Here is a 23,785-nt window from a genome sequence, read left to right on the forward strand (position 1 = left end):
TTCGCGAAATTTACTTTCTAATTTTATTAATATCTGTTAGTATTTTTGAGAGAAAAGGCGAATTCTTTAAACCCAGAATAGTGAAAAATTTAAATGAACATTTTGGTGACATTGAATAAAATAATTATTGCTTCATGACCAACAAAGGATCAGTAAAGATAAAATCAAACTATACAATTTATGTTTATGTCATGAGAAACACTACTTATTTCGGATTATTTTGTACGGTTTAACAATTAAGTTTTCCATTCTAAAATAAAAAAGGTAACATTTCTTTAATTATAATAATAGATATATACCTAGGTCCCTTAAGTTGATGTAAATTGTCCTATTACATTATTCTTAACAAAATTTATATTATTAGCTGTGCCTCATGGATTCACCCGCGTTAATTTGAGGAAAAAACGTACTAAAATATTATATAGCCTATATATAGCCTTCCTGGGTAATTGGACTACGCTTCAGCCAGTAATATCCCACTGCTGGGCATAGGTAACGATCGCTATCAGGTGTACATGATAACAACCGGGACCGACAGCTCAACGTGCTCTCCGAGGTTCGGTGAGGAGACCCACAAGGACTGCACAAACATCCAGACCAAGGCAAACATCTGTATGGCCAATACAAATGTTTGTCATGTGTAGGAATCGAACCCGCAACCGCTAGCGCACCAGCCACGAAACAAGTGCTGTGACCGTTGCACCAACGCGTCGAATTAAAGTCCCTGTGGATAAACGCTTACAGCGTCACCCGTTGTGATCTCTGTTCTGGGATTGTACGATTTAACATAAAAATAATTAGTCAATTCTCAAGTTGCGAAAAATGTTAAGTAGGCAGAACTAATACATAACCTGATCAATATTGGAGTTAATTGACGCACTGTCTATTATCATATGCAAATGAGAAATAGGAATACCAAGCAACCTTCGCACAGTACTTCCTAATATAGATTGTGGTCGTTCCCTATAAAATATAATGGTGCTGCTGGAACGCATATGGCCAAGTGCAGTGCGCTCTACTAGCCCACATCGGGGTCAATGAACAGACGTGAAGATTGAATTGAAAATGGGTCTAGTTTTTATTGGCTTCTCTAAGAGGATGTGTTTACGATGAAATTTGTTTGCACATGGTGTAATACAAGTTATCGACTTAAAAATATGTTTCGTAAAAAAACGTTTTAAAAACGTTCTATGGTTTTATTATGATGTTTTAATTTGAGGTATAGTTTAAATTTATTATTAAAAATTTAAAAATTACTATATCCATTCATTCTTTTCGAATGTGATTTGAAAGTAAATATATATTTTTTTAAATAATGAAATAACATCAATTTTTGCCAACTGTAAGATAACTGTTTGTTAAATTGTAATCATTACATTTCACAACAGTCTTGAATGAAATATAGACAGCACCGTGCTGTCAATCGATACTAATTGTTGTTACAATCACGTATGTAATAATTATCTATCTTCATTATGCATATACGTTTGGGGTCAAATCGGATTAAGAATGAACAGATTATTTATTTAATTAAACAGTTATAAGGAAGTTGGACCAGTACTAACATACATACCAGTTGTATATGTATTAAAAATGTTAAACAAAATATACAATAATATATAATACTTGGCGCTTTTTTTTAAATATTACAAGTTATGGAGTCAGATAAAAAAAAATAAACATAATTCCGATGTAACTTTCTCCTGTAGAAAGTGACCCGCGCGTCAACAACGAGTTTGTCTTTGGGTGCAGGCGGACGTTATATACTTTACGTGAAATGGTCACTTGAGAAACTTAGACGTTTTTTTTAATGTACGGATACGTTTTTGTCATTACGTTGTTGGATACTAAAAACAATGAATTATTTGTATCAAAATTGTGATAATTTATAGGCAGTGCTTAAGATGTTTTTTTTTGTACCTGTTTACCCGAGAAAAAAGTGTAATAAATGGTTTATTATCTTTTGTTTTGATTTTTTATTTGGCTTACAAAAGAATCTGTGTATCGATTTCAATAAAATATAGGATATAATTATACCTAAAAATATGTTCATCATGAGATGTATGCAATCAAACAAAAAATAAGAGATTGTCAGAGAACTTTTACCACTATTTGTTATTTGAAGTACAAGCTTTAAAAATAATTACAATTGAGTTAATGAGCACATCATTTTACATAACCATGTAAAATTATTTTTAAAAGAATTACAAGTTTAAGTGTTATTTCAGTTCTGATTCAGATTATTTTATTTTGGTCGCTCAAAATTATTTCCTGTAAATTACAATGTCATAGTTAGAATAAATCAAATTACGTGAAAAGTCAGTTACTTGAAAAAATATTAAGAGCAGATAACAAAAGCATGAGTTAGGGACCAATTCGTTTCACATCTACTGAGTAAATTCAAGATCAACGATCTTTAAACGTACGTTCTAGAATTTACCACGAAAGGAACAGATTATTTTGAATAACATCAAATTTTTTTGGATATAACTTTATAACTCTCCAAAATTATACTAAAACTTATTGTTCAATATTTATGACATGATTTTTCCGCATTGCTGATATTCATTCATTTTCCTTCGATGGACGTATTTTTACACTAGTCCAAGTGTGTGATACTACTTCCACAAAAGCGGTCAAATGCTTTCACCTGTCCTTCACGAATCGTTAGCGAGTAAAAGAGATGGATTCCTTCCTTTCTCGTCATACGTTTCACATTTCTCTGTGTCGAGTTATATGGAATCAGTTGTAACATCGGTGTGGTTCGTTTTAGGGCTAGTGTCTCTAATAATTATAATTTAATTGGCCGTGAACATTCAAGCAGGTGACTGGTGGCGATCGGTTTCATCGCTTTTGTGACACGTAATAAACGACAATCACAAGGTACGTTACTATTTATTGCAATCTGTCAGATATAAAGTAAAAGCAGTTTATATGTAAACATTATTATTGTGAAATTTATTGTTAAAATATATATCTGAATCGTGTGTTTATAAGTTTATATAGGTAAATAACGAGAAGGCTTATTGTTATCGTATGACTATTTGATATTAAAGACTTCAACGGGTTTAAGTTAGGTTGCGCTTTTTAATTTACCATTTTTGTGATCAGATAATTTTATTTATATATAAATATGAGGACATATTATAGAAAATGAAAATCCAAATTTTTTATAACAATGATAAATAAGCGTTTTTTTAAATTTACTGTTTATTAACATTTTTTATAACAAAGTTAATAAAAAAATGTGTGAATCGATTTCTCGCTCAAGAAGGATTATTATTCTTAATTACTTAAAGGATTCAAATGTGATAAAAAAAGTTTAGTACAAAAATTCTTTTTCAATTTAATTTTCCGATTCTATTCTGTGATCGACAATTATAGTTGCTATTATATAGCACAGTGATAAATATCAGACGGACGGAGTTACGACTTAGTAATTAGGTTGTAATAAGGTTTACGACTTAGTATTTAGGCATCTTTTTAGTTTAGATCTGATAATAGATAAAAAATGTATATGTGGACTAACTAATTAGAAGTAAGGAATTTAACTTTTTTTTACCATAAATGATCTGTCATAGTAATAAGAATTATATATATATCAAAATTAAGTAGCGAATTACATTAAAATCAATTCATAAGCCGCTTAAGAAAACAATTTCTTTCTTTTCATGAAAATTTGCATGTATTTATACTACTGCTTATTCACAAATAACAAAATAATTCTGTGTCGATTTGTATCTAATGAAATGAGCGAAGTTCCTGGTAAATAAAAAATTTGAATTAGACTGTTCGGAAATATATCATATTATAATTAATTTGCAAACACCTGAGATAGGTGTAGTTTATAATTACGAAATGGAATGTAAATTATATAACTATGATAACATTCTATTCATATACAATATCGAATATACACTATGAAAAAAACAATAAAGTATACAAAAAGATCTTCCAGATAAAGCTTGACTCTACTTAATTGATATATGGCTCATTTTTATTATTTTTGATACTTTACTTATTGTCTTGTTCGTTTGCAATATTACTAAAATATATGTATTTTTTATATTTTCAGAAAGGGGTTGGGTCTTCAAAATGAAGCTCTCCCTAGTGTTTGAGCTTCTATTAATATTTGTTTTAATAGCATTTGCAGCCTCTAAGAATATAGGTAAGAAAGAACAATTTAATAACGCAGGCTTTTAGTTACTAACGCTTCTCTACAATTAGATTTACGTTTAAAATTTATTAGTATTACAATAATTTCTTAATAATATGGTGGCTAGAAAATGCTTTAGTTTGTATATAATAAATTAATTTATTATAGTTAAGCTTCATATATTCAATGTAATGAATTCTTCCGTATAATGTTTAACTGGTATATCGTGAATGTATAATATAAAATTTTAAGCATTTTTTATTCGTAGATGAAATTCTAGCGTGACTCGAAGTCACTAATTTCACATTCGTAATTAATAAATGAAATGTAGTATTCGAAGTTACTTAAAATTACAAATAACAATATTTTATTGTTATGATTTATTTCTTCTGTATTTTAGGTCGTCAGAAAAACCAGAAAAAAGAAATACATAAAGGGAATGACGGCATCCAAATAGAAGACAATAGCATCAATAAATATTGCAAATGTTCAGAGGCGTTTTGTAATTGTTGTAGAGACTTTGCTGTTCCTGTCCTAAATTTAAATGGCCCCGGTAAGATTATTTACAAAAGTATTAATAAAAATATAAAAACCAACAATCAGCAACTAATCAACAATTATTAATTAAAATGTTCTTATACTTTCCAGGATGTGCTTCACTAATGTATTTAAAAGGCGATAAAATGTCGATTTCATTAAGTTTTGGCAATAAAGTTATTACAAATCGGACACTTTCAAGTAAGTTAAATAAATCATAATCTTGTAAAATAATTTTTAAGATTATCAAACATCTTGAATTTTTATTGATAATTATCATACTTAGGTCGCAAACCAAGTCCAGTTTGCATGCCTCTTCCCGGAGGTGTATCAAAATTCTGTGGACGGATTTATAATATTGCAAGAGCTGGAGAAGAATTTAGAGCCTGTCTCGGCTTGGAACTTCAAGCTAAGAGCACTGTAGAAGCAGCTGTCAGAGTATCCTGTTTCAAATTTGGATCAAGGGGTGTTGTATCTGAGCCTGCCGATCCTTTACCTCTTGTACCCCAGGATGAGAAAGTCACTGATGACGACGACGACGATGAAGATGACGACGATGACGATGATGACGCTTTTGGTCTCGAAGCTGACGACGACGACGACGATGACGATGAAGAAGATGACGACGACGATGATGATGACGATGGTAATTTGTTTTAATATATTGTCTGTAATAAACACATTAATATACTAATATTTGACGGTTAAACATTTATATATTCAATTGTAATTAAATTTTAGGTGGGCTTGGTGCCGTCAACGATGTAGACAGCGCTGATTATACAGGTTTTAGTCTCCTCGGAGAAGATTTATTAGGAGGTCTGTTTGGTTCAACTGGAGGCAAAAAATCAAACAAAAATAAAAACAAACAAGCTCCTTGGCCTACAACAACAACACGTCGTCCTCGTCCATCACGTAGACCAATAAGGAGACCTGCTACTAGAACTACTACACCTAAAAACGTAGTCACACGAACAACTACTGTAAGGGTTCGTCCAGTTAATCGTAGACCTACACGTAAACCTATTCAAAGACCAACAAGACGACCAACAACAACTACAACCACTTTAACTGATGAAAGCATTATTGTATCGACAATATCTACCACCATTACTCCTGTCAGTTTAATGGATACAAAAACTTCTATTAATAATGAAGTTAACTCGCAAAGTATTGATACAGAGCAAGTTATACCTATAACTGAAAAATCTTCACTGTCTTTAGAGTCAACAACAGCCAAAAGCGTAACCACTTTTGAAGACCCTAGCTTAGAATTGTCTCTTGCACATATTACAGGCCAGCTTTCTATTTTACCAGTAACACAATTAGTACCTACACTTACGAAAGATTCAAATGATAACACAGACAAAAAAGAAGACGTTAAGTTTGAAAAAGTTGAGATGGTTACTGTTAAGCCACATTCAACTATTCCATTTGCTACAACAGTAGACGATGATAATAATGAAGATATGGTGCAAATCGTACAAAGTCTTGATTCTCATTCTGAGGAGCATGCAGCAGATAGTGAGCATGCTGCAGATAGTGAGCATGCTACAGATAGTGAAAATTTAGTAGAGCAAACGAGGTCTCATAACAATGGACCAAGTCACCATTACGAAGGACTTTCATTGCCGAAAAAGAAACATCGAGGAGGACCATTTCATTTAGGTGACTTAGACGTTTTCGATTTGACAGGTATTGGTGAAAGTGTTGGACACCAATTAGGAATCTTTGGTAAAAACAAGAGACAAAATAGAAACAAAGTCATCACGCCTCATAACATCGAGGGTGGAAATGACTATGATGATATATTTGGTCTAGACGCTTTAAGTGAATCAATTGGTTTACCTGATATAGACGATTTGAGTAGAAAAGATAGAAGACGACAAAATAAAATGATGCGTGGATTATGGCCTCAAGCATAATGTCTATATTTATATTAGTTCTTAATTTTAGTTTATTTATTACACCACCTTAATTTATTTTCATTGTAAATAGTTAACATACGTAAGGATTTTATTTATTTTTTCATTAGTAAAAAATATTAACTTATCCTCGTTTGTTTTATTACCTACATACGTAAAATTAATTATACTAACTTGACGATCCCCGATTTTAACAGTTACATTTAAACACTCTCTTAATCAATTGAGTAACCTACACATAATTATGTCTGCTGAAATGGGACATATCGTTTAATTTTTTTTAGAACTTTTCATAGATTTTAGCCGCTTTTGATAACCATCTGCCGTTTTACGATGAAAAGAGTTTTTGAATTCGATCCAGTAGTTTTTAGTATTGATACGACCAAATATAAAAAAAAAGCTTTTAAAAATATAGCTAAATTTAAATAAATCTTAATGATCAAATATTTTAAAAATAACTTAAACTAAACTTAAATAATAAGACGAAGAATCTTCCACTTAGTAAAATCGTAAAAAAATGATACTTAAAGTTCAACAATGGCAAAAAGTCAGTCAAAAAATGCTGCTTACTTGACTATTTTCACAGCGAACCCATTATTTGTATTCTTACTAATATGCGAGTATCTAATATTTTAATGCAACTTCGCCATAATTCATTTTTAGTTAACAGAAATAACTGCTTACAAACACATACTCACTTACATGTATATGCACCGTGATCTGAAAGTTTTACCCTTATAATGACCTAGCGGTAATTCATTGATATATTCACTTTGATTGCAAATATCTTGTAGTTGTGGTGCGTTTCCAATACTGAAAGTAGGAATCAGTACTGTCATTTAAAGTAGCCACTTTCTCCAGACGGCACATTAAAATTTAAAACTTGTTTACTATGTTCAATGACCGTACAGCTATTTTCAGTCTCGAACCTTTGTTACTGGACAGCAGTTAAATAGATGGGAGCGCCATGCCTCACTAACAATTTCATTTAGATAGCCTAGCGTAACTGTTGTTGTGCCAATGGAAAATATATTGAATATGTTCTTTTCTTTTAAGTTAGTAGTATTGATATGCATTATACCATTTAACTTGGCAAGACATGGTAAGTATTTATCTCATTAATCATACTCATCAAATTTTCAAATTAAACATGAACTTATCTAAATGATTTCGCAGGAGAATTTATGTCTAAGCAAGATCGATCATATGATGTTATAAATTTTAAAATATCAAAAAAACTTTGGTATGAAGCGTTAAGTCCAACACCTGTACTGAAGTCTTCTGCAACTGTAACTATACCAATTCACGTGGCAGAAGAAGAAGAAGAAAATGAAGAAATAGACAATGAAGTTGAAGAGGTAGAAAATGAAGCAACTGAAGTAAGTGTCCTGGTAGATTCGACTTTAGTAAGTGACGAACCAATATCGGAAGTACCTGCACAGGTCTCAGTATCATCAGACATTGCGAACGTGACGCAACAACCAGTACTGCAAGATGAAATTACAGAAGTTCCATCTCAGCAAGTTGATGGTCAGGTCACAAGATTTCCATGCACTTGCGCTAGGGGTCAGTGTGGTTGTTGTACAGGAACTATACTTGAGAGATTTCGAATGAAGGCATGTGGCAATTTAACTTTTGTACCTGAAGATTTTGTATTTGATGTAAGATTAACTGTTAACAATAACACTGTTGTGCGGCGAAGAGTTTCCGGTACTACACAATATTTTGATGTTGTTAACATACTCATGCATTATAGCCTGAGTAGTTTATATAGAATCTTAATTATTTTTAGCAAGCGACCCACCACCTATATGCTTCAATCCCAGAAGAGCACCATTTGTTCGCGTTTGTGCCGAAATAAGCAACATTCGCATCCGTAATGGAAACGCATTTGCTTGTTTGGACATTAATGCAGATATTGCGCGGTTTCCCATCTACTCGGCTTCATTTAGATGTTTTGGGTGAGATTTTTTTTAACCTAGAAGGTTAACACATTTAAATTGGGTACATTCAATATTTTAATTATGTATGTCAGCAAGTTTCATTAACTATCAACACATATTTTTATAATATTCTGTAATAATTTTCTTACACAAGAATAAATCAAATTTAATATAACATCATGATCACTTATATATGTATTAACTGTTTTCCTCAGATTATATTTTGTTAAAATTTTATCTATTTTTTAGTCTGGGTTCATCTGGATTACAAACTGGGTTAAAACCTAAGCCAGTATCATCAGGTCCTAAACCAGTAAGTCTTTTTGGTAGCGGTAATACCAATGATGGTACAATACTCGATGCAGCTGGATCACTTATAGGTGGAAATAGTGGAGGAATATTCGGTGGAGGAAATGGTCCATTAGACGCCATCGGCAACGCAGTAGGTGACTTTTTTGGCGGAAGAGAAAACTAATTTTTAATTTAAGTTCATTAAAAACTTGTTTATAATTTATTTATTTCAATTATTTTATAATATAATTTTAAGTGCGTAGCTTGAGAAAAAATAAATAAGTTCACAAAATTTATTTAATTTTTCTTTTTCTTTCTGTGGTTTCCCTATGTTATAAAAACGCTTCCATGTTATCTTGATTAGATTTTATTACCCTGTAAAGGTATTTAAACCGCAGTAAAAGTAAATTATCTGAACATCACACATGTCTAAAATGAAGTGAAGACATGATTATTCCAATAAAAATTAAAATATACATAAAACTTTTACTTTAAGGAAAAATATAATTATAAATAAATATTAGCTCTCTGAGAAAGTCTTAATATGCCTCTGGTGAAATTTCGCTATCATCATTAAACCGGTTCATAAGTGTTCTATCGAATTGGGACAAGTTTATTATTCATACAACCGCCATTCGTGTAGCTTCGTATCGAAGTAAGCTTTAACATGAATTTCTTCTTTATACAAAATTTCGCGCTTTTTTTCATAATCTTGCTTGGTACCGCAGTTCGAGGAAAACGTAAGTATCTAGAAAGAAAAAAAACTATAATTAAATTCATTTTAATATTTTGAAATAAGATCCATTATTGTATTTTTAGCTTCATCGGAAGCCAATATTGACAACAGTACAACTAACATAAATAATATCGAAGTACCTGATAGTCCCTTAATGTTACTCGATGGATTAAGTTTACGTCAACTTTCAACATTGTCGTACTACGGAAGGCAAAATCCAGAAACAAGCGCACAGAATTCTACATCTTCAAGACGTTGTTCTTGCTCCCTTGGCGTTTGCAAATGTTGCACTGGCTATCTGTTGGATTTAATAAATCAGAAGGCTTGTATGAAAATCACATATCATCCAGGCGACTTCGCATTTGATGTTGCAATGTCTATGAATGACAGGATTCTTTATGAAAACTCTGTATCAGGTACTAACAAAATATTTTTTATCGTAGTTTAATTTGCTTAATGTATAATATTTACTATACATATACATTTTACTACATTTATTAATTTATAGGTAAAAATCCGAGACCAATATGTATATCTCCTCCAAGAATCTCGAGTTTAAAAGTGTGCGCAAAATTTTATAACGTATTTTTTCCTGGTAGAAACTTTCACTTTTGTTTAGCAATGAGTGGAAAATGGCGATCCTTTCAATTATTCAACTTTGTTTTCGACTGCTTGAGGTATGTTTTATTTATTTGTGTTCCTTTTTTTATTTGGATAACGTAGATTACAAATATGAATACTGTAATTATGCTTGATAAAGCTTCGACAGTTTTTCTTTATTAATTTTTTTTTTATCGATATGTATAAAATGTGCTGTGTGGCTACGGCACTAAAGAATTTAGCCATCCTCTCTCTTCCCGTGGGTGTCGTAAGAGGCGACTAAGGGATAACAAGGTTCCACAACCACCGTGGAACTTAAGAAGCCGACCGATGGCGGGATAACCATCCAACTGCTGGCTTTGAAATACACAGGCCGAAGACGGGCAGCAGCGTCTTCGGTGCGAAAAAGCCAGTACTGCGGTCACCAACCCGCCTGCCCAGCGTGGCGACTATGGGCAAAACACATGAGTTCACGTTATTTTTGGCGTAAACTTGTGGAGGCCTATGTCCAGCAGTGGACTGTATAGGCTGTAATGATGATAAAAAAATGAATCGCAGAAATATATACGCGGATAACTTTCGAACGACTGCATCAAATTCGATAATTCTTTTTTCGTCATCTTTGTTTTTCTGAATGAACTTGAATTCAGATCACAAAAAAAAAAAAACGGGTTTGCTTTAGACCACGCGACTGAACTAAAAATTATTAAACTTAACTCTCTTTCTTTCTATCTTTACTAACTTATATCTCCCTGTCAAATTCCGTTCGCCTCACCCGATCACACTTTTCGTAACGCTCTCGTCATGCATTTACCAGCTTACTCAAAGAAGTTTTACTTAAAAAATAGGGTGGTACGAAAGTTCAGTGGGTCAGATAATTGTTACCTATTGCAGAATGTTCTACTGATATTCTATTTTGTAGGATGGGTGCAAACGGCATTGTCATGATTGGCCCTGAAGAAAACGGTGGAATAGTCGTTCCAAACCCTCAAGGTGGTGTCGATGCTGTCATTGACGCCGGAGAAGATGACATCGAAGATTATGACGAAAATGTTGTGAAATCCCTGTTGGATATTTTTGATAAATAATAAAGTGTTTTATTCTAGGTGCTTTTGAATGCGATTATTTATTGGTTCGTGTATGATTGTATTAGATGTGCTTTGTAAATAAATTAATTATTTAAAAAAATGCTTCTATTATTATAATACTAATATCATTAGTCTCTTGGTGACATGTTTCAATGTAATTTTCTCAATGAAAGAGAAAATGATTTGTCTAGCTGCGAATAGATGGATATTTAATGACGTACGGTGGTGGTACGTCCAGTGTACGTATGCGCAGGAGTTTCTCTCTAGAAAGTCCCGCCAGCCAGTTGCGGCCATTCGGAGCATTTCTTGCATACAAATAATGACAGACCAACTTTAATCTGTTTGCATTGACGTAACTTACTGATGTACAGTCATTTGAATTGTGTCCCTTGAGACGACAAGAATAGACGACAACAAAGCCTCACAAAGTAAAATGAAAATGAGAGTTATGACGATTTTGTTCTTTAGTGTTTGTTATGTAAATTCAGTGTACTCCGGTAAGTACAAGAATGTATAAGTTTTTATTGACCATTATATTATTTTTATCGTTATATTATGATTAATGTAGATTAAATAAAACAGTAAAATTAATTTTATTATGATATACTATTTTCTAGGATTTTTTCGGAAAAGACAACTTTAATTACGAGTATATCTATAATTTATAAATTTATAATTTAAAATTTTAGTTTTTAATTTTATTTTTTATTTTTTAATTATTAGTATTAAATATATTAGTGAAGTATTATATGTACATATAAGCTAATTATTTTTCAGAGATATCGCAAAATAGACTGCTATATTTGGATACTATTAAAGAAGATAATTCTATGGATGTTACGGACTTTTCAGTTTATTACGATATACACACAAACAAGGTAAAACGAATTATATATTATTTATAGCAAAAGTTCAGTTGGGCAATCTCTATTTTGCACATCTACTAATAAAGTAATACTTTGCATCTGATGTAAAAATACCTACAATAAAATGTTTAACGTTTCAAAATATTATAAATATAGCGTAATATATTTTAAAAGGCCTTTTTAAGAAAATCCAACCAGCCTATGGTTCTTATGAGAACTTACGTTATAGTATTAAACGAAAAAGCACAAAAGTTATCGCAACTTACTCGTATATTCACACTCTCTCTCATCTTCATATGTAAGAATTAATTTTTTGTTTCTTATATAAAACCTATCCAAACTTTAACATTCAATTCCAAAAATACAAGTTTAGAACTCGAAAAATTAATTATTCAAATTAATATTCTGTTAAAAGTTTTTTTAAACTCACCAAGAAGAAATCTATCATCTTTAGATCTTACCTTGAGAGCCTTTTTCGTACGTATTTTTATATTATAAACAAGAACTTTTTTTAAATATTATTACAATAAATATTGTTATATTAAAAATACTAATATATGCACACGTTTAATTATTTTCATAGACAATAAAACGGATGATGCCCAGACCCTGGTATAAGCCGGGCTGGTTGTTGAGACTTCCTTTTAGAGGCGGTCCGTGTGAATGTAGTGGTTTGCAATGCAACTGCTGTACCGGTATTCGAATACAACCCTTCAATTTTGATAAAAAGAGTAAGTATATATTGTTTTGTATTTCTATAATATATGTATAGTGAACTTATAAAACATAATTTACTACTAACGCCTACCTTGATAAAAAAAAATAGAATGTTTTAGGAATAAAAAAGGACATGGGTTTTAAAAGCCCGTGGATGTATCATAATTGTATTAAAAAAAACATAATTTACTTAAAATAATTAATGTTATTCTTTGAATAAACATTAAAACATTAAGCACTGTTCTATCATAGAGAAATAACGATATTATGGAATTATTGTAATCTATACAAATGCGGGACCGGACGCAAGGGACTCCCACCGCGGACTACCCTGCAGATCGGAGAGGGGAGGGTCAGGATGAGCTCCCAAATCAAATATCTGGGGCTCATCCTTGACGGAGGGTGGACCTTCGGCCCACACTTCGTTGTGGTGGGAGCGAAGGTCGTGAAGGTGGCGAGTGCACTGGGCAGACTCCTCCCGAACCTCGGAAGACCCAGCGCCGCCTGCAGGCAGCTATATTCCGGAGTCTGCCGGAGTATGGCGACGTACGGTGCCTCGGTTTGGGCGGATCGCCTCACTTCGAGGAATAAGGCCGCGCTGCGGTCTGCGCAGAGGATCATTGCGGTGAGGGAAATCCAGGGGTACCGTACGGTATCGTGGGCTGCAGCTACTGCTCTAGCCGGTGACCTCCCGTGGGAACTCGTGGCGGAGGTTCTTGCCGAGACCTACACATACGTCTCGGATAGGAGGGCTCTCGGTGAGAACCCCACGTTGGACGGGATCCTACGGGTGCGCCGGATGGGGCAGAAACCACTAATGCGGAGGTGGGGGGAGGACCTGGCGGAGCAGCCGTATGGCACAAGCGTAACGGCTGTCTTGCGCCCGGTCCTTGAGCGGTGGATGCGCCGTAAGCGCAAACCCCTCACCTTCCGTCTGACGCAAGTTCTCACCGGGCACGGCTGCTTTGGTGAATTCTTGTGTCAGACGACCCAAAGGGAGCCGACGACTGGATGTTACGATTGTGGCGCGGCGTTGGACTCGGCCCAGCACACGCTCAAGGTGTGCCCGAGATGGGCGGCGCTACGTCGCGATCTGACGACAGTCCTCGGAGGGGATTTGTCACTGCCGAGCGTTATCACCGCGATGCTCGGCGACGACGAGTCCTGGAAGGCGATGGTCTCCTTCTGCGAGACAGTAATGTTCCAGAAGGAGAACGACGAGCGGATGAGAGAGGGGGCCGCCGACGAGGCCTCCGTCCGCAGTCATTTTCATTGTTAGCAATATTTTATTTACTCACGATACCTACTTACTATGTCATTATAATTATTGGAATCTGATCAATATTTTAAATCAATAAATTTACAGATTGAATAAATTATTTTATTTCATTGTCATTTATTTTAGCCTGTGCAGTTTTAACGTATGAACCCGAAGATTCCATAGTTGATTTGGAAGTGCAAATGAACAATGCAAGTGTTTTTAGGGATACGTTTTCAAGTAAGTGGTAATTGAATTCTTCTTAATATTCTTAATTATCTTCAAAATAGATTTTTTCCTGCCATAGTATTTAAGCGCTTCTCTCACACACAGTCTTCATGAGTAACTGTGGCCGTTTCATTCTAAACTAACACTGCTGTAGACCAATGCGGTAATGTATCTTCTTCTGTAGAGATAGAAAAATTAAAAAAGAAATTATGATAGGTTTCGCTACAAAGCACCCGCGCCGGCAGCAGTTATACCACCATAATTTTACAAAGATACGTAACAGCATTTTTCAGAAATACCAATTCAACTTCCGCGACGGATGCGAGAAAATCACTATCTTTCTAGACTGTTAATAAAATTTATAAAAGATATTTTTTGTCACATGTGTATACTTATCGCTTTCAAAAATTCATTATCGTTTTTATAGTCATATGGTTTATATGCTTTATTTTAATTTTAGCACGTAATCCGCCACCATTCTGTGTACCGATCCCGGTTCCATATTTACCACCGGGCCTGGTCGATATGTGCGTGCGTCTCTTCGACATATCCTTTGTTGAACAAAAGCTACACGTCTGTATGGATATGGACACACGGGTTGATAAAGCTCCTGTCGTAGTAAGTATTATAGTATAGTTAGGTAGTAAGTCTGTACATACATAACTTTGACTTAAATGCCGCCATTACTCTCTTAGAACCAATAATATTAAATTTGTATCCAATTAAGCATTTATGCATTATTTGTTTACTTTTACTATTATTATTTATTTATACTGATTTGTATCAGTGTATTGCGTCTGGTATATATTTATGTGTATATATGAATTGTCTATAATTGTATATTATTAATGCTGAGGCCCGTTACATTGCAAGCTTCTTTCTAGTGAGCAGTCTAGAAGAGATCACTATTTTGTGATAAGACCGCCCGTTGTACGCTCTGTAATTAATTTTACGCTTTTCTTATATATAATTGTGGTATGTTACTGTGTAGCATAAAGTTATTTATTATTAGTAAGTATTAAATATAGAGAAATTTTAGAAGCCCTAGAATCAATCTCGTAGATCTCAATCAAAACACATGCATTATCTATATGTGAATTCTAGTGTATTGAGAATTGGGACTTCAAATGATGTTATCAACTGCTTTTAATATTCGAACATTTACGAGTACGTAGATGTAACTTTACTTTTACTTTCAGATTCTACATTTCGACTGTATGGATATGGGCACGAGTGGTGTGAGTCTATCGAAACCAGGTGGAACTCAGCCTATTTTATCTGAAGATTCTACAAGTGATACCACATCTGAACCTATACAATTAGATAGTGATGTGTACGACCCTGTTACGGAAATTGCAAATACACAAGAAATGTCGACATTTAAAAGCATAACATATATTTGAATAGTAAAATCAATGTAATTTACATCTAATGTATATTCCTTAAATATTTATTAAATAAAATTAAATTATTATGATTCGTATATGTTTTATTTTCGTCTTTAATAAGCAACGACCCACAAATTTTCGCTATAATGTATTTTACTGTATTTCGCTATAATGTATATTACTTATAATATATCTATCTATTTGTATATATATGACGGCGCATAGACATTTTTAGAGTGACGTTTTGGCACTCTGACACAACCCCGGGCGCTAGGGAGCTTGAGCGAGTGAGTCGGGACGGACATTAGACATTAGGCTTGTCAACGGTCTTTCGATTCACATCGTATCGATACATTACGTGTTCGGTGGAGTGTCTCTGTGTGATTGTTACCTGTTATTGAAGAACCAGTAAGAACTTTGTAGTGCTAATGAACAATTGTAAAACGAATTATAATGAGTGATTATATTGTGTACGATTTGCGAAGCGTCGTTTTATTCTCTTCGTCAGTCAACTCACGTCTACCCACATTTTAATAGTTATTGTTGAATATGGATGCAATTAATAATGATGATATAGGCCAACTGCCTTTATATATGTATATTATCTGAATCTCGGAAACGGCTTCAACGATTTTCATGAAATTTAGTATGCAGGGGATTTCGGGGAAAATAAATAAATCTAGCTAGGATTCATTTTTAGAAAATTTCGTTTTATGCCTGTTTTTAAGCAATGAAAAAATGGCTACAATATCGTTAGAATACGAAGGTAAATTTCACATTTGTCAATAGAGTTATTAATAGCTTATGTAGGAAATTGGTCGGTCGGAAACGACCGAAAAGACCACGGTTCGAATCCCCATGTCTTGACCGATCATTTTTTTCCTTTTTTTTCTAATTGCACTCATGATTTTTTATTTAAATAACCAGTTCATTTTTTTATTATTATGTTGCTAAAATCGGAAAATATTATTCATATTTTAACATTACTATTTTTCAATTATTTTTTAATTTTTGATTTTTTATATTTATTTATATTTTTTATTATTGTCGGTAAAAAAATATTCATATTTTATAAATATGTAATTCGTATTTAAATATGATTTCCAAAAAACACGATTTACTAAAAATACCGAGCTAAGCTCGGTCACCCAGGTACTAGATATATAAAAAAAGGCAGTCCAAAAAACTAAATTAAAAATTTTTGTCGAAATTTCAATGGTTCAAAAATACCTGACTGCTCTTTATAGTATTCAGGCGTTTTTAAATCGAAATTGAATCTGTTGAAGTCATTCTTGACGGAGGGTGGACCTTCGGCCCACACTTCGCTATGGTGGGACCGAAGGTCGTGAAGGTAGCGAGTGCACTGAGTAGACTCCTCCCGAACCTCGGAAGACCCAGCGCCGCCTGCAGGCAGCTATATACCGGAGTTTACTGGAGAATGGCGACGTACGGTGCCCCGGTTTGGGCGGATCGCCTCATTGTGAGGAATAAGGCCGCGCTGCGGTCTGCGCTGTGGATCATCGCGGTGAGGGTGATCTGGGGGTACCGTACGGTATCGTGGGCTGCATCTACTGCTCTAGCCGGCGACCCCCGTGGGAGTTCGTGGCAGAGGTCCTTGCCGAGACCTACTCCTACGTCTCGGGTAAAGACGACCAATGGCGGGATAACCACCCAACTGCTGGCTTTGAAATACACTGAAAATGAACACTGGCAATGAAAACCGGCAACAGCGTCTTCGGTGCGACAAACCCAACCCTGCAGTCACCAACCCGCCTGCCCAGCGTCGTGACTATGGGCAACACACATGAGTTCACGCCATTTTTGGCGCGAACTTCTTGAGGCCTATGTCCAGCAGTGGACTGCGATAGGCTGAAGTGATGAAGATGTTCAATGACTTACACTATGAGTATGATATGAATGTAAGATAGTAATGGTAACTTTACTTTTAGTAGTGACTTCTGCAGTATTATCCGTATTTGAGTTAAAAAAGCAAAGCCTAGGAAAACGAAATTATTGGGTGAAAAAATTATATTTAGCATTTAAGAATGAAAGTATGAGACATATCAATGAATATGTAAACATGTCACTTGTAACCTAAAAAGGATGTTTTCTAGTGCCTGGCCGCGAACAATCTTATTAAAAAAATAAGCGAGTGACATCGAATCCCAGGGGTGTGAAACTCGCCCACATTATCGTAATTCAAAAAAAGTCATACAAACTAACGCCATCTCTTGGATGAGGAGGGTGAGTTCGGGGTGATATATTAATGTGTCGAAAATAGATGGCAGTAGCAGCAGTAGAGTCGAGAATTTTTGCAAATATAATTAATTTAAATAATCATTCAAACATGTTTTGTATGATTCATAGGTATAAAAAGTTATATTATAAAATATAAATATATTTTAATTTATGTCCAATATTTTTCGCCGTGGCAATATTATTGAGGCCCATCGTTCGTTAGTCGGCCATATTTGAATTTTGAATTACTCCTCGTTTTTTTGTTTAGTAACTAATACTTAATCTGTGGTACTCTTTACCGAGAGGCTCCAAGGATGGCTTTTTGGATGGCGATGGCCCTTTAGTGGCGTTCATTAATTAGTAGATAACTAGATACAGTAGCTAAGGCTTGAGGTTTTATACACGATCAACAAAAATTCAAATAAAACTATTAAGTATAGACATTAAGTAGGGGGTGGCCGGGACACTTGTCCAGGTAGGAGAGATGCTCCAGTCTGATTATATCATTTAAATATTTGCGCTATTTAGTTTGCTGAATGTCTAGCAAGTAAAAAAGATTTTTAATATTTTAACATTTTTCCGACAAATATAAAGATAAGCAATAAGTTTCTAATCATTTGGGTTAATAAATTAATATAGTTTTAGGATCGCAGCGTGATTCAATATTAAGTATGACTTCACATTTTTCTGTAATCACGTGCTAAAGTGAGGAAGGCGAAGTTAGGGAGACTTGAACCATGATTGGTGCGGGAGACATGATCAATGGCTTAACAGCCCCTCGGATAAGTTTTACAGAAAGTTTATTATTATATTATATATCATAACTAGCTGAGTCTGCGACTTCGTCTGCGTGGAATAAAAAAAAAATGTTCAGTTCAGTAATAGAAACTTCGTAAATAATGTATTATTTTAGATTAAACTCGATTACCGTAAAAAAAATTATAATTATAAGTATATATATACTAGCTACTGTATTGTGTAGTGTTAGTACAGTACTACTAAGTAGTCATGGTAGGTAATTAAAACACGCCTGTTTAGCTCGTAAGTGTAAATTTTTTTTATTAAATACTTTTTTTTAACATATGCACTTAGTTACTTAATTATACTATATTATGTTTATCTTAAAAGAATACAAATTAAAATTAAAAGCTATTTCTCATACAATTTTGTTCTATTTTTATGAACAATTACAGTTGTTCCATTCATGTTTATTTTTACATTAGGACCCAAATCTTCAATTAAAACATACGGTCCTAAGTACAAAGTATCTAATTTACTGCCGGTTTCATTTTTCAATAGCAAGAAATCACCTGGCTTGTACACAATTGGATTAATTGACTTATTGTACTTATTTTTTCTAGTCTCTTTACTTTTAATTAAATAATTTTTGCATCAATTTGAGCTTTTTGCAATCGATACTTAAATTCAGATACATAATTATCGAAATTATACAAAGGTTCCACTTTTTGACATAAATTGCTTGGTATTCTACATAAATGTCCAAAAACTAACTCGAATGGAGTATATTTTGTTTCGCAATGAACAGTAGTATTATATGAAAAACTCCAATATGGTAACCATGAACTCCAACATGACGGGTGATTATTTGTTTGTAAATAAGAACCCAACACTTTATGTGTATTCTCTAAAGCTCCGATACTTTGATGATCATAGGCTGATGCCATTTATGTTAGATACTGGGTTTGAAAAAATAAACTTGTGCGCTTTTAAGACTATATTAGCGTTTTAAAAACGATTTGAAATTACATATACTATATTAACGATTGGAGGAGCAGATTCAAAATTTTAAATTTTTAACGGGTATGACAACAGTCATTGCGAAAACCGCTGATTGGTCGAACTTGCATCCACACGACCCCCAATGTTGCCAAGTAGTTTGGAGAGTTTGTTTTATATTCAAAAGGTTACATATCTCTGAAATTACCCTAAAAACAAACTCTGTACCTCTATCACTAGCTACTTCTCTTGGAATTCCGTACCGTAAAATAAAAGTTTCAACAAACATTTTAGCTACTTCTGTAGTTGTTTTGGTTTTAAAGTTTTTAAATTTCTTTTAGTTGAAATAAGCATGCTTTCATCTCGATTTTTTAATATACTACGCAGTTTCTGGTCAGGTAAAATAATAAACTCTACATCTGAATCGCATTTCTTAAGTACTTCCGCAATTTTAGGTTGATCAGTCCTATAATCACTGGAAGTAGAAGAATTACTAATCTTGATCTCATTATTTCTCGCTTGTGCTCGAGTTAACACACACACACTATCTTACTATTCATTTCTTTTAACTCATCTGATGTTATAATTATCCTAGATAAGGCGTCTGCCACCACATTATCTCTACCTTAAAGTACTAACATACTCTACTTTAAAGTCATACTCCTCTAATAAAAGTCTAAACTTTGTCAAACGACTAGATGGATTAGTCATATTAAATAAGTATAACAACGGTTTGTGATCGGTTCGAATAACAAAACTTTTGACACACAAATAAGGTATAAAATATTTAATCGACCATACAATGGCTAATAGCTCCTTTTCAATTGTCGCATAATTCAATTCAGCTTTATTCAAACTCCGACTCGTGAATGCAGTTACCATTGCATAGTACCCTCCCTAAAGCAAAACCTGAACTATCAGTTTGTAAAATAAATTCTTTTTTTTGATGAAAAAATCTGGATAATCCACCTGGGATTAGAAAGTAATTTTATAAGGCGCTCAAATAAGTTGTTACATTCCGGTGTCCATTCGAATTTAACATTTTTCCGACATGTTAAATTCGAATGGATGCAATAAAGCGCTTGACGTCATTCGCACATCCCGGTGTCGCGTAACGTTCAATTACGCAAATCTTTTCAGGATCCGGTAACATGCCTTATGCATTATTTTAAATTTACTTTTCGTAGTCTGGAAAATACATAAATAGTCATTAGGTTTTTTATTATGTTCGATTAGGTTTCTGCCGAATATTATTAAATCGTCCATATAAACTATACATTTTTCATAGTTTAGGCCTGACATTGCTATAGTCATTAAACTACTAAAAGCTGAAGGGCTTATTTTTAATCCCATAGGAATATGACACAATCTTTTGGGTATATGACACAATCATAATTAACGTGTGTAGGTAAATATTTTATTACTTCACATCGCGGTTCGATTGTTAAATTATGATGATAGTAATGCATTAGTAAAGATACCTCATTTTGACCTACTCTTAAAGATAGTACATCTGTATTATAATCTATGACACCTTTATTTATTTTAAATTTTTTTTGACCTAATATACCCTATCCCTTTACATGGACCTATAGCTTTACATGGTAGATTCCTAAATACGTAGAACTTATGATTAAAATTAAATCCTTCCTACTTTAATGTCAATAGTCTTCGGATTTTAAACTACCACCTATGCCATTTATACTTAATTCACTCTTATGTAAAGCTACGTTAGTTAAGGCTCCACCCGATACTCGAGGAGCAAAATATTATACCAGAACACCAGTTTGAATTTCGCGCGCATCACGGGACCATAGAACAGATACACCGAGTGGCTTCTACGGTCCGCCAAGCATTGGAACGAAATGAATACTGTTTTGCTGTATTCCTCGACGTGCAACAAGCTTTTGACCGTGTGTGGCATAAGGGTATCGAATGCAAAGCAAAACTTTGCTTTCCCAACACTGTTTATATGCTCTTAAGATCCTACTTACAGGACCGCATGTTCTAAGTAAAAAGGTTCAATGTCACCTATTTGTGATAGTAAAGCTGGGTTTCCCCAGGGATCTGTACTCGGTCCCGTAATGTATACAGTTTTTACTGCCGACTTACCCACTTCCAATAACGTCTTAATTGCTACCTACGCAGATGACACGGCAGTACTATCTTGCCATAGGGATCCCTGCATAGCATCGGAAAACCTCCAAAGGCACCTAGAAAAGGTTGGATCATGGTTGAGGAAATGGAGAATTAAAGCAAGTGCTGCAAAATCTACCCACGTTACTTTTAAATTAAAAAAAGGTGACTGTCAACCAGTGATACTTGATCGAACTGTCCTACCTCAGAATACTACAGTCAAATACCCAGGGATGCACCTTGACAAGAGGCTTACCTGGAAGGACCACATAAAGGCCAAAAGAGATCAGGCAAACTTTACGCTACAAAACCTGTACTGGCTAATTGGAAGACAGTGCTCACTCAGTTTAGAAAACAAACTGTTGATCTATAAATGTATTATAAAACCAGTATGGATGTATGGAATTGAACTATGGGGATCGGCCAGCAACTCTAATATTGAGATTCTTCAATGGTTTCAAAATAAAGCCTTAAAAACTTTAAGTAACGCTCCCTGGTTTACACAAAATAAAGAAATACACAGATACTTGGAAATACCCACAATCAAGGAGGAGATTGATATTTTCTGTAAAGCGTACAAATATAAATTAGACCGGCACGAAAACCAACTGGCTAGAACTCTAATGGATACTGATAATAGTATATTTCGACTTAAGAGATCAAGACTAGCTTCCTTTTGAAGTTAAATTAATGAGAGATAACACATCGTAGGATTTGCTGATTCCGAAAAGTCCAAGAAAAAGTGCAACAGATTTAAATAAAGCTAAGGGGCTGATTGTAAATAGATGGAAGGTTAAAAAAATCTGTGCTCGTAAAAAAGTATCTAATAAAAATAGCGTCGCAAGTGACGTGGACACATGGACACGGGATTTGATAAATAAATTACTAACAGAAAACGAAAAACATGCGTGCTTGTGGGATCCATACAGTGAAATTTATAAAAACAAAATCCTTAGAGATAATGCATATGTAGACATCACAGATTAAGTATTAGTTACTAAGTTAAAAAGCACGGAATTTATAGCAAATGAAAGCCAGCCTTATCATCGCAAATCGCGGATCGTAATCGCAGTCGGTTCGAAGTTCCATTGAGTGTCGTGCGGGGTTTGAACTAAAATTTTACACTCTTGTTTCGCATTTGTTATTATTATTTGTACTTTTGAAGATGTGAAGGACGTTTTGAATAACGATAGTGCCTGGGGCCGTGAAAATAATGATAGCGTCTGGGGCCGTGAAAAAAACGATAGCACCTGGGGCCGTGAAAATGCGCTATTTACAACGATGCGCTATTTATAACGATGCGCTATTTATAACGATAGCGCTATTTATAACGATGCGCTATTTATAACGATGCGCTATTTATAACGATGCGCTATTTATAACGGTGCGCTATTTATAACGGTGCGCTATTTATAACGGTGCGCTATTTATAACGGTGCGCTATTTATAACGATGCGCTATTTATAACGATGCGCTATTTATAACGGTGCGCTATTTATAATGATGCGCTATTTATAACGATGCGCTATTTATAACGATGCGCTATTTATAACGATGCGCTATTTATAACGATAGCGCTATTTATAACGATGCGCTATTTATAAGGATGCGCTATTTATAACGATGCGCTATTTATAACGTCTATCCCTGGTGCCGGTGAGCAAGGCTGATGTTCCTTGAGAATTTGCGCTGATTATGAGGCATCGGTTAGCCCTAATTTACTGATCAATCGCTTTCCTTTACCCAGAATTGAAGATGTCTTAGTTAGATTAAGCGGGTCGGCTTATTTTTCAAAAAATTGACCTATCAAAGGTGTATAATCAAATAGAGGTCTATGAATCGAAGGAGTATACAGTTATAAGCACACATAGGGGGTTATTCAAATACAATAGATTAGTTATGGCTTAGCATCGAGTCCAGGCATTTTCCAAAGAATTATGT

General features: G+C 34.2%; 3 protein-coding genes across 3 annotated transcripts; all 3 read left to right on the plus strand.

Moving 5' to 3' along the window:
• Nucleotides 1-4,095: 4,095 nt before the first annotated feature.
• On the plus strand, nucleotides 4,096-6,632 carry LOC123668469 (nucleoprotein TPR). Its single transcript, XM_045602232.1, has 6 exons — nucleotides 4,096-4,168; nucleotides 4,557-4,709; nucleotides 4,805-4,894; nucleotides 4,980-5,339; nucleotides 5,435-6,235; nucleotides 6,269-6,632. The coding sequence occupies exons 1-6, from the start codon at nucleotides 4,096-4,098 to the stop codon at nucleotides 6,616-6,618; spliced, it is 1,827 nt and encodes a 608-aa protein (XP_045458188.1). The 3' UTR covers nucleotides 6,619-6,632.
• A 523-nt stretch (nucleotides 6,633-7,155) lies between these two features.
• On the plus strand, nucleotides 7,156-11,276 carry LOC123659367. The gene is made up of 7 exons (XM_045594611.1): nucleotides 7,156-7,165; nucleotides 7,795-8,328; nucleotides 8,411-8,579; nucleotides 8,811-9,034; nucleotides 9,672-10,004; nucleotides 10,097-10,265; nucleotides 11,111-11,276. The coding sequence occupies exons 1-7, from the start codon at nucleotides 7,156-7,158 to the stop codon at nucleotides 11,274-11,276; spliced, it is 1,605 nt and encodes a 534-aa protein (XP_045450567.1).
• A 439-nt stretch (nucleotides 11,277-11,715) lies between these two features.
• LOC123659455 lies at nucleotides 11,716-15,828 on the plus strand. Its single transcript, XM_045594700.1, has 6 exons — nucleotides 11,716-11,773; nucleotides 12,054-12,154; nucleotides 12,726-12,873; nucleotides 14,265-14,357; nucleotides 14,806-14,963; nucleotides 15,545-15,828. The coding sequence occupies exons 1-6, from the start codon at nucleotides 11,716-11,718 to the stop codon at nucleotides 15,746-15,748; spliced, it is 762 nt and encodes a 253-aa protein (XP_045450656.1). The 3' UTR covers nucleotides 15,749-15,828.
• Nucleotides 15,829-23,785: the final 7,957 nt, after the last annotated feature.

This window comes from Melitaea cinxia, chromosome 1 (assembly GCF_905220565.1).
Source record: "Melitaea cinxia chromosome 1, ilMelCinx1.1, whole genome shotgun sequence".
NCBI classification, from domain to species: Eukaryota; Metazoa; Arthropoda; class Insecta; order Lepidoptera; family Nymphalidae; genus Melitaea; species Melitaea cinxia.

Coding starts and splice junctions, on each gene's coding strand:
- LOC123668469 (XM_045602232.1), top strand. CDS start 4,096: ATGAAGCTCTCCCTAGTGTTTGAGCTTCTATTAATATTTGTTTTAATA. Junction 5,340..5,434: donor CGACGATGATGATGACGATG/GTAATTTGTTTT, acceptor ATTAAATTTTAG/GTGGGCTTGGTGCCGTCAAC. Junction 6,236..6,268: donor TAGTGAGCATGCTGCAGATA/GTGAGCATGCTA, acceptor AAAATTTAGTAG/AGCAAACGAGGTCTCATAAC.
- LOC123659367 (XM_045594611.1), top strand. Junction 8,580..8,810: donor GCTTCATTTAGATGTTTTGG/GTGAGATTTTTT, acceptor TCTATTTTTTAG/TCTGGGTTCATCTGGATTAC. Junction 10,005..10,096: donor TTATGAAAACTCTGTATCAG/GTACTAACAAAA, acceptor ATTAATTTATAG/GTAAAAATCCGAGACCAATA.
- LOC123659455 (XM_045594700.1), top strand. CDS start 11,716: ATGAGAGTTATGACGATTTTGTTCTTTAGTGTTTGTTATGTAAATTCA. Junction 11,774..12,053: donor TGTAAATTCAGTGTACTCCG/GTAAGTACAAGA, acceptor ATTATTTTTCAG/AGATATCGCAAAATAGACTG. Junction 12,155..12,725: donor ACGATATACACACAAACAAG/GTAAAACGAATT, acceptor TTATTTTCATAG/ACAATAAAACGGATGATGCC.